This window comes from Lucilia sericata, unplaced genomic scaffold (genome assembly GCF_015586225.1).
Source record: "Lucilia sericata isolate MDLA Ls3-8-SP2 unplaced genomic scaffold, ASM1558622v1 Contig000120F_arrow, whole genome shotgun sequence".
Lineage (NCBI taxonomy): Eukaryota > Metazoa > Arthropoda > Insecta > Diptera > Calliphoridae > Lucilia > Lucilia sericata.
In genome coordinates this window covers 544,378-559,396 of record NW_023994152.1, presented here as the reverse complement: position 1 = coordinate 559,396, position 15,019 = coordinate 544,378, and the positions used below count along the sequence as shown (strand labels likewise).

The 15,019-nt window shown below is 31.4% G+C and overlaps 2 protein-coding genes across 2 annotated transcripts; both read right to left on the bottom strand.

Annotated features, from left to right (window-relative positions):
* Positions 1-5,472: 5,472 nt before the first annotated feature.
* Positions 5,473-7,615, bottom strand: LOC119600757 (myb-like protein Q). The gene has a single exon (XM_037951250.1). It carries the CDS (start codon positions 7,397-7,399, stop codon positions 6,773-6,775), a length of 627 nt encoding a protein of 208 aa, XP_037807178.1. The 5' UTR covers positions 7,400-7,615; the 3' UTR covers positions 5,473-6,772.
* LOC119600756 (POU domain protein CF1A-like) lies at positions 5,473-9,825 on the bottom strand. The gene has a single exon (XM_037951249.1). It carries the CDS (start codon positions 8,858-8,860, stop codon positions 7,565-7,567), a length of 1,296 nt encoding a protein of 431 aa, XP_037807177.1. The 5' UTR covers positions 8,861-9,825; the 3' UTR covers positions 5,473-7,564.
* Positions 9,826-15,019: the final 5,194 nt, after the last annotated feature.

Below are 15,019 nucleotides of genomic sequence, written 5' to 3'. Positions count from 1 at the left end.
TAAATGTTTCAATGTGTTTCTTTGTAGAGGAAAACAAAGTAACAGTATTTCAAATTGAAAATATGTTTTCAATTTAAAGTGCGAAATTTTAAGGAAATTTTCGATTCATGTGTGCGAGTAAATTGAGTTGACAATATGTTAAAGGGTTAAATTTAAGGATTAACACTGTTTCCAAGTGTAAGATACATTTCAAATATTTTATCATTATAAACTCTAAAATTGAAAAATGAGCACAGAATAAAGTAATGAACTAAGGGGAAGATAATACTCTACAAGACTTCTTGAGAAAGTTGCAGCTGTGGCCGTGAGTAGATTTAGAAATCAATTCCCATTTGCAAAGAAGTAGGATAGAGAGCAGCTGATCATAGTTAATAGATATTAATGTAAGCAAATTGTTCCCACTCCCTTGAGACTGAATCACAGAAATCAGAGATGTGAACCTGCACGATAATAGAATGCAGCAGAAGTTCTACGACTCATAGTTTTTCAAACAAATGATATTTCCAAACTTAGATCGTTAATCACGTTATGAACGTGAAGTAAACCAAACATTATCCTAACTTAAGACTTCAAAATCAATTATTATTATCCCTGGGAAATGGTGTAAAACATCATAAAGTTAGATTTCCAGTTTCTATCCAGTTTTTCCTCTAATGTCCCTTGACTTTCAATCAATCAAGTCAAACTGGCCGACCGACCATTCTAAACACACATTTTGGTTTTTGACAACCAAAAAAAGGGTTGTTACACTCCAGCAAAATGCCAATGAAACCTAAAAATGTTCAACATGTGTTGCAAAAATTTTGGAAATTTCATCAGTTAAATATTTTTCAAAACTAAGGTTATTTTTAACTTCAAAATGTGTATAATTAAATTATTTTTAAATATTATGTTTATAAACACAAGTACTTTTTTAATAAGAAAAAAATTAAAAACAAATAACTTGATTTATTATAATTAACATTGTTTTTGTACAATTAATTAAATTGTAACATGCGTGTTTCCTTTATGTTGTTTTTGTTAAGTATTTTTTTCAAATTTTATGAACTTTTTTTTATTAAAAAAATTTGTTTACTTAAAAAAAACGTAAGAAAAAATAATAATTTGTTTTCTTGTTTTACGTTATTGTTAATTTTGCAATTTTTTTTTCTTAGTTGTTTGTCACCACAACATTAAAACTGGTTCAATTAAATAATTTTTAATAAATACAATAATTTATTTGAAGTATTATTAACATTTCTTTATTTTTAATTCTTTAAGAAATTGTATATTTTTTTTAATTGAAAAGTACACAGATTAAATTAGAGTTTAATTTTTGTGGAATGTTTGTTTTTTTGAAAGATTTTTATTTTAAAGATGATGCAACATTACATTAGGATTTCGTTTAAGGATTTCACTGGATTTTATGGCTAATAAATGTCATATTTTCAACACAAGTTCAAAATCATGTTTTTTGTTTGTTTTTTTTTCGAAAATATTTAAGACATTCAACGAACGTGGAAGTGTAGTTTTTTTTTTGTTTTAATTATTTATATTGAAATTTTGACAATATAAAGTTTTTTGGGGAGATTTACAAACAAAAGTTATTAAATCAAATTAAAAAATCATACTTTCTTAAAGTTTAAAATTAATAATTAAATAAACATAATAAAAATTGTTAAAGATTTTTATAAGTTTTCTAAATATTGCAAGAAAAGCATGGAAGGAAGTCCGATTTAGAAAAATAATTCATTTGAACTTTCAAATCAAGTGCGATTGGCTTATGAATGAATACGGAAGTTTTAAAACAAATGTTTCATTACTGGAATGAAACTTTACATTCATTTAATGAAAATGTTTCATTGCTGGTATGTATAAATAAACTAATAAATAAAATAACACAGAGGGAAAAAGAAATATACACTCCTGGTACCAAATTGACACCAAACTCTTTATCATTTTTCAATACCATTTGTTGTCAAAGTATATGCATGCGTACAACAATACTATATATGTTGTCAATGTTGACAACAGCAATGTTGTCAACATAGTGTATAACATTTAGAATTCGACAACGAATTGTTGCAATTTTGACAACGTTGCGTTGTCAACATTACGTAGTGTTGTCGTACGTATGTATATACTTTGAAAACGAATGTTATTGAAAAATTATAAACTCTTTGGTGTCAATTTAGTACCAGGCGTGTATATTTCCTTTTCCCTCTGTGTACTGTTACAATTTTATAGATATCAAATTTGTATCTTAATTTCCTAATTAGGATACGAATTTATACAATAATTAATTCATATAAACAAATCAAGTTCAAATCAAGCTTATGAATGAATTCAGGAGTTTTTAAAGAAAATTTTCGTTACTGGAATGAAACTTTGGATTCATTTAATGAAAAGTTTTATTACTGTAATGTATATAAAAACTAATATTGCGCTTACAGTTACGCCGTTGTTAAAAATTTATAAAATTTTCGCTTAGTTGACAATCGTTACCGAATATGACTCGAGCCATTCCGGAGCAAAAATCTTTTAACACTCTATACAAACTCGACTTAATTTTTTAATAGTCGGAGTGAAGGCGATTAATAATTGAAGGAGAACCACACTTTAGTGGTGAATGAAATCATTCATGGGTAATGCATGTGTGAACCTACAGCGGGGGCTCAGTGTGCAGCTGTATGAAAGGGAGTTGTACGCTGTGCTCTTTAACGATATCTGTGGGATGATAAGAGTTATGAGACTAAATAGTAAATTTTTTGTGGACAATAATGTCCGGTTTAGATTATGAATACTTAACCATTATATTTATACCCTTAACCATCTATATATGAAATTCCTTTTGTAATTTCTACAATAAACTTTTACGATCATATTATATAAATATTCTGATAGCGGAGCCGATTAAAGTAAGTCTCTATGTCTGTTGAGATCAATCAAAAAATCAAAAAAAAAAAAAAAAAACAGAGATAAGCGCAATATTCCTAGACATTCATGATTATTGTCAAAAAAAAACTTTTCCATAAAAAGTTCAGTTATGATCCAGTAGTTACGACCCAACTTTGTCGATTTTTTTTGCCAAAATCGTTTATTAGAAAAGTAAAGAACAACTTTGTGTTAGTCTGTCTCTTTAGCCAACATCATTTGGTTTAGAGCGATAGCATATAGGAACATACACTAAAAATAATCCTAGCATAACTTTACGAAAAAAGTAACTACTATTTTCATAATATTTATGAAAGTTTCGTATATAATACGAATATATTGTTATTAATCCAATAATTTTCTAATTTTACAAAAGTAAGTTTGTTTCTGCTTAGAATAATTATGATTTTATAAAAAAGTTGAGTAACGATCCAACTTTGTCCGTCGGTCTTTTTGCGATTGGCTTGAAAAAAAATCGTTTAATAGAAAAGTAAAGAACAACTTTTCCATCAGTCTGTCTGTTAAGCCAACATCATTTGGTTTAGTGCGATAGCATATATAAGCATACACTGAAAATAATCCTAGCATAACTTTACGAAAAAAGTAACTAATTTTTTCATAATATTTATGAAAGTTTCATCTATAATATGAAATATTGTTTAATCAAACAATTTTCTAATTTCTAAAATAGTTTTTAATATATTTTTAGTAAATTTAAGCGAAATTAAATAAAATCACAAATTTAAGAACCAGTATGAATGTATAATTGGGCATGGCCTACCATATGATACCCTATACCAGTAAGTATGTAAAAAATTTGGATTATTTTTTAAATAATAAAGCATTAATTTAATTTTACCTAAATTAAATATTTTTACTTATTGTTGACAAAACAATAGATTTTCTACAAAAGGGCTCATATGAGGGTGAGGCTAAATATGGGCCTATCCTTATAAATGCCGGTAGAGGAATCTACGTCTACATAAAAGTTATTTATGTAGAATTTCATCGTGTTATTAGTATATATAAGTGAATTTTGAACTTCAAGTCATTTTCTGAAGGGGAGTTTGTATGGGGGCTAGGGTCAAATGAGGCCAGATTTTTACAAAAATAGGCAATGTCATTTAAACTTCTATAAAATATTTAACATAATTATGGGCTCAAAAGCCCTATTCAGGGGGTATGGTTGTAATGGACCGATTTCAGCCATTTTTAATAGCGCTTGTCCTTGGATTAAAAGAAGAGTATATGCCAAATTACATCAAATTATGTATCTGGAAAATTGCGAACTGTAGCATACGCACAAGCTTTACATGGACACACAGAGAGACGGACACAGCTAAATCGACTTAGGAAGTAATTCTGAGCCGATTGGCATACGACGAAGCATAGATTATTTTCAGTGTATAATGAGAGACCTAAACTTGTTAAACCAATAAAAACTTTTGATTTAAAATACTAGAAAATCCTTGTTTAAGGTTAAGATGCTACTTTAATCATTGCCAATAGTATGGACCCAGAAATATAAACTAAATCGGTGTAACCCTACTAAATTTTGATAAAATCAGTGGCATGTCAAAAATTACCGACCAAATGTTTCCCCAAATTCCTAACTTAAAAAAGCTATTATTTACCGACGGCAAAATAAAAAGATGTTTGATTAAAATTTTTTTAATAATATTTATTTTGTTTTTTTTTTTGTATTTTTTATATTTTTTTGTATAGAATGGTGGTGGTAAGAACCGATGACTTTTTTTTTTGTTTCTTATTTATCATTTATTCCATTTAATTATTTTTAAAGATTTTTTTTTAATTTTTACTTCATTGTGTTGGTTTAAATATTTTACAATTTTATTGAAGGAATGTTTTGTTTTTGCAATCATTTATTTGTTGTTGTTTTATAATAATAATTGTTTGTTTAGCCATTATAATTTTACCATTAATTAATAATAATATTTATTACATAATTTTTTGTTTTTTTTTTTATTTTTGTTTAAATTTCTTACAAATGTTCAACACTTAAAAATTTTCACAATTATAGATAAAATTTTGTTTAGGAATTTGTTTTTTTGTTTTAAGAAATATTTATAAAATAAAACTAAACGCAGAAATATAAATTTATAAATGTTTATACAGTGTGTAGAAATAAAAAAAAATACTTATATAAATTTAAAAAAAAAAATATTACACTCACAGAAATTACAAAAAGGAATTATTTATTTTATTTTTATTCTTTTGCATGAAATAATGTAAAAAAAATAAGAATTAGAAATTAAAACAAATTAGGGATTTTCTTTTATACAAAATTAAATTAAGTTTAACTTTATTTTTATTTGAATTTTTTTTTTTATAAATTTTTTTACACAACTTACAGACTAAAGAAAAATTTTGTTAAATTTTAACTAAGTTTTTTTTTGTTTGTGGATTTTTTTCTTGTTTAAGAGGCGTATAAATCTTGTTGTTGTGGTTTTTTTCATTGTTTAAATAACTATTATTTTGTTTTAATAATATTTATTTATTAATTATTTGTTTTTTTCTTTTCATGACGTTTGTTTTAAACCTACAACTTTTATTTTTTGACTAAAATAACTAAAGAATTCTTAGTGATTTCTCTGGTTGTCTTTTCATTCATTCAATCATTCTTCATTCATTGTTTTATTTATTTTTTTTAAGTGTTTAAATATTATTTTTTTTATTTTTTGTTGTAGTATATTTAAAAATTATTAAGATAAAAATTCCTACTGACTAATGACTTAACTATTTACACAAGGGGAGTGGAGTGGAGAGGATTGGTTTTGTTTCGAGTGGTTTTAAAGATTTACATTAAGATTTCTTGAAAAAAGAAAAAAATTAAATAAAATTATATTTTGTTAAAAATTTCGAAAGAAAATGTGTTTGTTGTTTAAAGGAAAAAAGTGTTAAAAAGTGTTTAGTTTAGCTTCAAAAAAATTAAAGAAAAATATCTTTAACAAAAATTTACCTTGAGCTTTTGTTGCCGGCAGGTTGTGAAGTTATCTCTTAATTTTTTAACGCTTTTTTCCCCAACATTATCACTTTTTTCTATTTTTTCTTAAATATTTTAACTTTTTGTAAATTTTATTTAATTTTTTTCTTTTTTTTTTTCGTTTTTGTGCTTAAAATTTAATTTAACCAAAAAAAAACATAAAAATTAAAATAAAATTATATTTAAAAAAAGTATTTAATTTATAATTGTTTATAAAACATCACTTTGTAACTCGTTTGATTTGAATTGCCTTTTTTTCTTTATTAAATTTATAAAAGTTTTTTAAAAACTTTTTTTGTTTTATTTATAAAAAATTGAGTTTCTTTAAGAATTCCATAAAATTCACTTTCCATTGTTTTCTTTTAATAAAGAAATTTATATTTTTAACACAGACTAATGCACTGGTTTAGCTCGCTTCTGTCTTGCTCGTACTTAGTCCCTTGATCCTGCTAATAGCAGCTCTGACTGACGTCTTCTTTCAAATAGAAAAAAAGTGGAATGCTAAAATCTAAAGTAATGAAAACCTTTCTTCCCTGAATATTTCGAAAATTTCCTAAACACATTTCTGTATTTAGCAATGGAAAATTTACATTCAAGGCATAAAAGACAAAAATGTCACTACAACAATTTTTCCCTACTTTGGGTCAAAAAATATTTCCGCTTTTTAACAAAAAGTTTCAAAGTTTATGACAACCTTTTTTTTTTCTTGGAACACGGCCTAATTTTCAAAAAGACTTCTTTATCTTCCTTATTCATTCTATTTTTGTTCTATTCCTGTGAAAGTCCCTTTTCTTAAGACGATTCATAACCAAACCATGCGGCTGAGGCTGCTGCGGCTGCAGCAGCTGACGAATGCTATTCACCCGAACCGCCAAACGTATTAAAATGTCTTACTGCTCCCGGAGCAGCGGCAGCACCGAACTGCAAACTCCACTCGAAGAGACGACGGGCATGTAACTGCTGTTGCTGCTGTTGGTGGTGATGATGATGCTGCTGCTGGTGATGGTGCTGATGCAACGAATGGGGATTCAAATTCAAATGATGCATACTGCTAGCTCCGCTCACGCCTAGTGCCGAGGACACAGACGAAGGTGAGGCCGCTGATGAGGAAGCCTGCAGAACACCACTCGTACTATTGCCACCCGGCGAAGCTTGGGGCTGTTGCAGGTGATGGTGCTGAGTGGAGGAGTGTTGCAAGGCCTGATCGCTGGTATGGAACAGATGCGGATGATGGGCGGGATTTAAGTGAGGATGCTGGTGGTGATGATGGTGAGCTGCGGCGGCATTGTGGTAACGCATGGGATCTATGTACATGGCAGCTGCTGCAGCGGCTGCTATGGAGGAGGCTTGTTGCTGCTGTTGTTGCTTAACTTGTGATAAATGCTCGTTATCATTGTTATTGTTATTATTGTTGTTGTTATTATTATTGTTAGCGTTTGTTGATCCCAGCGGACTTTGAGGTGACATAACGTTCGTGGTCATGGTGGCAGAGGACCCAGCCGACGACGAGGGTGTATTGGGGCCGTGCTGCTGTTGTTGTTGCTGTTGGTGTTGGTTATGTTGGTGTTGCTGCTGTTGTTGTTGCTGATGTAGGGAGGCAGGAGTGGACGCAGCTGCAGCTGAGTTCGACTCCTGGATTTCTGATTGCTAGTGAGCCGTCAATTGATGACCCGCGGCCGACTGCATATTCTGTGGACTTAGCATAGGCGGACTGTGGCTGTGACTGTGTGTACCCATGGGACTGCCATGCATGTCGTGGTGAGGATGGTAACCGCCATGGCCATGCATATGACCTGGAGGCATACCGTCCATCATATCACCACCCATGGTATTGGGCGGCGTCATGCGTTTCTCCTTCTGTCTGCGATTGCAAAACCACACTCGCACTACTTCCTTTTCCAACTGTAAACTGTCGGCCAATGAGGAGATTTCTTGGGCAGAAGGCTTTGGCTGTTTGTGGAAATGTTGTTCAAGGGCTCCCTTAACACTGACCTCTATGCTGGTGCGCTTCTTGCGTTTTCTACCTTGAGCTGCGATCTTGTCGATGCTGGTGGGAGAGCCGGTAGTAGAATCAGCTTCCTCCAACCATTTTTGTAGCAAGGGTTTCAGTTTGCACATGTTCTTAAAGCTCAGTTGTAAAGCCTCGAAACGGCAGATGGTGGTTTGGGAGAAAACATTGCCATAGAGGGTGCCTAGCGCCAGACCAACATCAGCTTGTGTGAATCCCAATTTTATTCTGCGTTGCTTGAATTGTTTTGCAAATGCCTCCAAGTCGTCGGAGGTGGGTGTATCTTCTTCGCCGCCACTGACATCACGATCACCGTGCATGTGGTGGGGATGTATGGGTAGAGAAGGCGATTCACCTCTTAAGGCATGATGTAGGGGAGCCACACTTTGGTGATGGGCTGGATGTGCGGGATGTAGCATACCGTTCATGGCGTGATGGTATTGCAGCGGTGAGCCACCAGTGGGAGCGTAGTGAGCAGCTGCATGAACGGGAGCATGCCAGGCATGAGGCGAAGCCATGCCCTGTTGTACTCTGTGTTGTTGTGAAAGATGTGACATTTCCTGTTTAACGGCATCGGCGGGATGATGATGAGAATGATGGGACTGCAGGGCCCAAGGGTCTGTGGGAGGTAATGAAGTCCAGGGATTTGAGCTTAAGCCACCAGTGGGTGTGACGGAACTAAGGCTGGCCGAGACGCCGGAGCCAGAACCACCACCACCTCCTCCGCCTGTACCAATAGTGCTGGGACTGGGCGAAGATGGTAGCTGGTGGTGAGCGGCTGCTGCTGCTGCGGCGGCATGATGGTGATGGTGGTGTTGCATGTATTTCATTTCGCCGGCATCGGTGGCCGATCGGGGCGATGATGTGTGGTAACCGCCTCCTAAAGCCATATCGAGATCACCGCTGGACGGTGTCATGTATGAGGTGGCGGCCATCCCCACCGCTCTAGGGCTGTTCAGGCCCTCCACGCTGGCGGGGTAGGGCTCCAAGTTGGGGCTCAGTTTAACGACTTTGAAAACCGATCTATCGAAAGAAAGACCAGGGTCCCTATGCTCATTCCACTCAAACCGTGAGGCAACCGTCTTGAAGTCTTGCGTCGTAACGAAAACAAACGAGAATTATATCCAGCAAAAGGTTGAGCGGCTTTTTCGAAAAAAAGCAGAGCTCAACAATATTTAGGGGACGTGATTAAAAAGAAATTATTCGCCAAAAGCAACAAGTTGTAAGTGCTTTCAGGGACTGGAAAAAACCGTCGGCTTTTCAGAATTTTTTCAAATTTATTTATTAGGCAGCGATTTTTCTGGGTGGCAGGTGTTGAAGCGTTTTTATTTTAATTTGCTTGTTAGTTTTTTAAACACTGAACATGATGTTGTAACAAAAATTATTTTGCACTTTTTTCTTTTATTTAAACTTCTGTGCATTTATTTGAATTAAACACAAATTTTGTTTTTTTTATTTTTTGCTTTAATTGTTTTAACAATTTATTGATTTTATTTATTTTAGTATGTTAAACAATTTGTAACTTTTTAACCGTTTAATTTAAACAATTATTTTCTTGTTTATTTGGTTTTAAATTAAGCAGCACTCGCGGTATTTTTTGGAAAACCCGATTTTTCGATTTGAATAAGAAATCGTAGGAGTTTTATGCTCAAGATCTAGTTTGGAAATGTTTGTTTAAATTAACTTTTTTGTTTTTACGAAACAACTTTGAATTTTGATTCAATTTGTATATGTGTGTGTGTTTTTTTCTAATTTATTTGAATTTCTTTCTTATTATTTATTTTTTAACTTGAAAGAATATTTCAACTTTTTTCTTTTTGGTTTAATCTTTTGTGTGAGTTGTTTTTCTGCGGAGTCTTTAATAAATTCACGTGTAAACTCGTAGAGCTATCGAAGTGAACTAACGTCATGCATCGTCAAACGAAGGTACAGAGAGCAAGCACAAGGCAAGAAACTGCTACAACTCTACACACAAAACACACACCGACACAACGACTGGGCCCATAGAAACAACAACGCAACACACATTTACAATAGGAAACAGAAACAGACACACACTCACACACCAACATACAACAATTCTCTACACGCATTGCGATGTTTAACGCGCTTACACGGAGCACAAAAATACACACACACACACGAACAAACAACAACGGCAAATACAACGTAGTGGATAGACAGACAGTAAAGAGGAAGAACAAGAAGCAGCAAAACATTCCAGTGAACAATGGCAAAAAGAGAATGTTAGAAAGGGAGGGCATTAGACTACGATAACTGTATTTCATAGCAAGAGTCAGACAAAGTCAGAAATATTTACTTAAATTGAGAAATAAGAGCAAAAGAGATAGCCTAGGCAGTATTAGACATTAGTTAAACAAAGATGGTAATACATGGAAGAAAATTCATATTGGATTTTTATTTACCGTCTTTTGGGGACTGGAAAGTGTAGTGAGAGTTAAAGAGAGCTTAAACATGGTTTTTTGTGCAAAAATAAAGCAAGAGCAAGTATGACATTACAAGAGTTGGTCTTGGGTTTTATTTGTAATAGAAACGAATATGTACCTACAAGTATGAGTATCGGAGGTACTCGAGTGTAGAGTAATGCGGAAATATTGTTTTATCAACCATAGTTAAAGATTGTGTATTTTAAGAGCGACTACATACTTGTACTTCTATGAGGGAGAGAGCCAAAGACTGGCTATTCCAATGTTACGCCTATTTATTACATTTAAACAATTGTTAGAGTGCTATGAGTAGCAGTTGTTGTTGTTTTTGCTAATGTGCGTTAGTATATATCGATGTTGTTATACATGATAGTAGTGACATTTTTAATTACTGTTTACCTTTGAGTGCTAGAAAGAGAACAAAATTTTCATTGTTGTTGAAATGTGAAAACCACAAACCTACAATATAACACCCTCTCTCTAGCATTATCTAGCCATCTATAGTCAACTATCTGTCTGTCTAGCTTCATACGGACCCAGTAGTTTGTCCATTTATTTAACGAATTTTATGGTAACAGTAGAATTTAGCGAAATTTTTGATTTTTTTTATAAAATATGGTCCGCCAAAGTTTTGTTTAAATTTTTGATAGAATTTTCAAAATTGTCTGCCACTACTACTAGCACTCTTCCCTCTGCTGTTACTCTTTCTGTTTAAATTAAAATATTCATAATATGAAAAACAACAACTACCACTATTTTAACATGCTCATTTTATGCCGCCAACTCTTCTTTTGGAAGGAAGTGTTTTTTCGTGCTTTTTTTCCGTTTCTTCCACATTTAGTTGCTCATACGCACATACTTCTTTTTTATTACTGCCATTCTATTGTACATATATTTTGGGCTTTGTTACTCTATTTTACGATGCTTTAGCTGCAGTTGGACTCTGTCTGTTGTTCTTTAAATAGTCGCGTGAAAATCTTAATAACAACAAAAACATAAATTTTTGGAAATTTTTCCTCATCATCACCATCATCTTGTTTAAGCAGCAGTGGACAACTTTTGCTTTCGTTTTAGTTCATTAAGGTTCTATTGGCAATGAGGATGGGGTGTTGAATTGTTCGGTTGGTTTCTTGCTGTTCCTATAGCTGTCATTTGCCCATAACACCCAATTGGGTGGTGTCACTTACGCTTGACTTAGGTTGCTGTCATTAAAACATTTTATTTTTGTTTAAATGTTTTTTCTTTTTTTTTTTTGTTTCTTTCGCTCAGAGAGTGTGTTAAAGTGTTGTGTCTTCGTGTGTATATTTGGAATGTCAGAAAATATTAGTGTTGGATTAGTTAAATACATATTATTAATATTTTTGGTGAAAAAGCAATATTTTGTATTTATTGTTGTTTTGCCTACAAATATGGTTAATAACTATTGTTTATAATATTGCTTTAATTTGTTAAACAAATTATGAACAAATTTTATATTTTGATCAAAAATTATTCGAGATTTTCAAAATAATCATGGTTATTGTGTTAGAAATCAAATATTAATGAAAAGATATAAATTGTTTGTATAAATTGCAAAGAAAATAACTTTTATTACAATTTTAAGGTTAAAATAACATTTTAATAGTTTCTTGCTGCAAATAGAATTAATTTAGTTATTTTGTGAATATGTGAAATTTCTTTAAAATTGTGTAAATATTTTTGCTTTATTTCAAAATAAAGTTTTTTTATGAACAGTTTTTTTAAGCAAAAGTCTTTAAATTAGAACACAAATCCCCCGCTGCCCTTAGAATTTCATTATAATTAAATGATGCTTCGTAAATAATAAAATTAAATTTTTTTTAATTTAAATTTTTTTAAAGTTTTAATAAAAATTTGTATTATTTTAATGGCAAAATAAAAAAACTAATTTAAAATTTTGTTGCTGAATTAACAAAATTTATCGAAAAATTGAAACAAAGTCGATCGAAATTAGACCTTCAGAATTGAAGTCTATCCAATCGGAATACATGAAAGTCCCAAATATATATTTCATATTCGGTTTAGTGAGAGCGTCGGTTTTTTGCTTTTGACATTTAACGATTAGTAGTGAAGTTGGCTTCACAATTCATTCATATTAATTCATGGAAAGCTGAACGCCACTTCTATGGCGTATATTGGTTCAATGATAACATTGAACATGAAATTCGACGGATTTGCTCGAATCATGAAAAGGACATTTAAACGATATTGTATTCCAAAACTAACCCCCAAGGCCGACAAAATTTAAAACAAAAAAATCGAAACCTTGAGACCAAGTAATACTTTTCTTCGAATCCAAATCTGACCACAGATTTTCTTCATCACATCTGGGATTTGAGATATCGTGTGCTGAAGTTAAAAACACGCCATTTTTTAACTATTTTTAAACGTTATAACAGCGCCAAGACAACTTTATTTATAAAATTTTGTATGCCATCTAAAAGTCCATTCTGTCAATAAAGGCTTAATATCTTAACATAACTTCTTTCTTCTTCGAGATATCTTCACCTAAAGTTTGATACAACAACAACTTTACAAAAATTGATTCAGCGCATCTCAATCCTTTAGAAAAGTATACTTTGGTTTCTGGGTCAAAAATTTGTCGGCCTATGTAAAAAAAGGCTTTTCCAAAGAAGCGAAAAAGTAGTAAATTGACTCCATGGAAATACTGAAAACGACCTGCGGAAGTAATGATTTTAACACAAGCTTGTCACAGGAGGAATAACCTTTTTTTAGAATTCCAAATTCACTACTTCTGAATTAATGTTCCAAAAGTTATTGTTATGTCTGTGGACTAATCTTTAGACTTGTCTTTGGATTAGTCTATGGACTGATGTATTGAGAAAGCTATGGGCTGGTCTTTGTACTTCTCTTTGGACTATTATATTGTCTAGTCTTTGGATTAGTCTATTGCCTAGTTTAAGAACTACAAAGAGGGAAAAAGAAATATATACGCCTGGTAACAAATTGACACCAAAGAGTTTATAATTTTTCAATAACATTCGTTGTCAAAGTATATACATACGTTGGACAATACTATGTAATGTTGACAACGCAACGTTGTCGTTGGTAAGCTCACTATTGGCAACGGATTGTTTGTCAACATTACGTATGTATTAACTTTGACAACGGATGTTATTGAAAAATTATAAACAGTTTGGTGTCAATTTGATACCAAACCTGTATATTTCTTTTTCCCTCTGTGTAGTCTTTTAAATATTCTATGAACTAGTTTTTGGACTATTCTATTAACTAGTAACAACACTACTGATAAGTCTAAGGACTAGTCTTTAGATTAGTTCATTGAATGGTCTCTTGGCTAGTAAGTATATTAATTAGTCTAATGAAGAGTCATTCCACTAGTCTATTTTCTGCTTTAGTTCATTCACAAAAGTTAATAATTTAGAAAAAGTACTTAATGTGTAAGACGTGGAAAAGTACTGCTCTGTTTATGGATGTCAAAAAGTACCATTCTGCACTGCTCGCATTATTTAGCATAACCTAAAGTGATATATTATTTTCTTAATAATTTGACTTAAATAATATTAACACAAATAACAAAATTACAGAAATTTCACGTAAAAAAACGAGAAAATTTTTAATAGAAACTCATATAAATTTCTATAAAAAAATTTCGGTTCTAGCATTTGATCAAATGATATATTAGATTGTTTAAAAACTTTTAATAAAAACTAAGTTATTCTCAAATAAAATGCATTTCGTTGACCAAAGTACCAATTTTAAAAATTTCTTAAAAACTGTTTAAAATGCATATTTTTCTTAAACACTTCCAAACTTTTACCTTTTCCCCAAACCTATGCTCTAAAACAACAACAACAAAATCAAATCCAATTTAATTACAAAATCAAATTTATTATTCAAAATAACAAAAAACAAACAAACACACAAAAACTCTTAAGCCGTCAAAGACAAGAGGTCAAAACTAACAAAAATGCAAAACATTCTTGAACTTGTACTTCTGTACTAAATATTTAAACTATGAACAGACCGGAACGCATAGAAAGTAGCAAAAAAACACACAAACAGAATGGCAAATATTTAAACAAATGAATATGTAAAATAAAGGAAATTAACAAATTACAAATCATCATAATGCTTTAATCTTTACCGGTTCCATGAATAATAGAACGAAAAACATTTTCATTGCAATTACAAAAGATTTGAATTACAAATTAATAAGAGGAGACAGAAAGACAGACAAATGAAATTGCAATGAACACTGGAAGTCAGAGAAAATAATTTCTAGGTCAAACATTTAATGAATGGTGTTTTTTTTTTTTTTTTTTTGTAACAAATTTGTAGACAATTTCTTTTTTATCCTGTTTTTTTCAAATAAATAATTCATAAAAATCCTGCATATTATTACAGCAGCTATAAACATAAAGGGTGTTTTACTAAACAATAAAAGTTGAAAATTATTTAAATTAATTTGTTTCAAAATACCGGTGAATATTAAACAGAAGAAGAATTTCTATGCCCAGACACTTGCTTAACCGAAAAAAAATTAACAACTCTCAGTCTCTGTTGTGGTGGTTTGTTAAGAATAATTTAAATTATTACGTATAAAAAAATCCAAAATCCTGTTTCCGTAATATTTTACAAACCAAA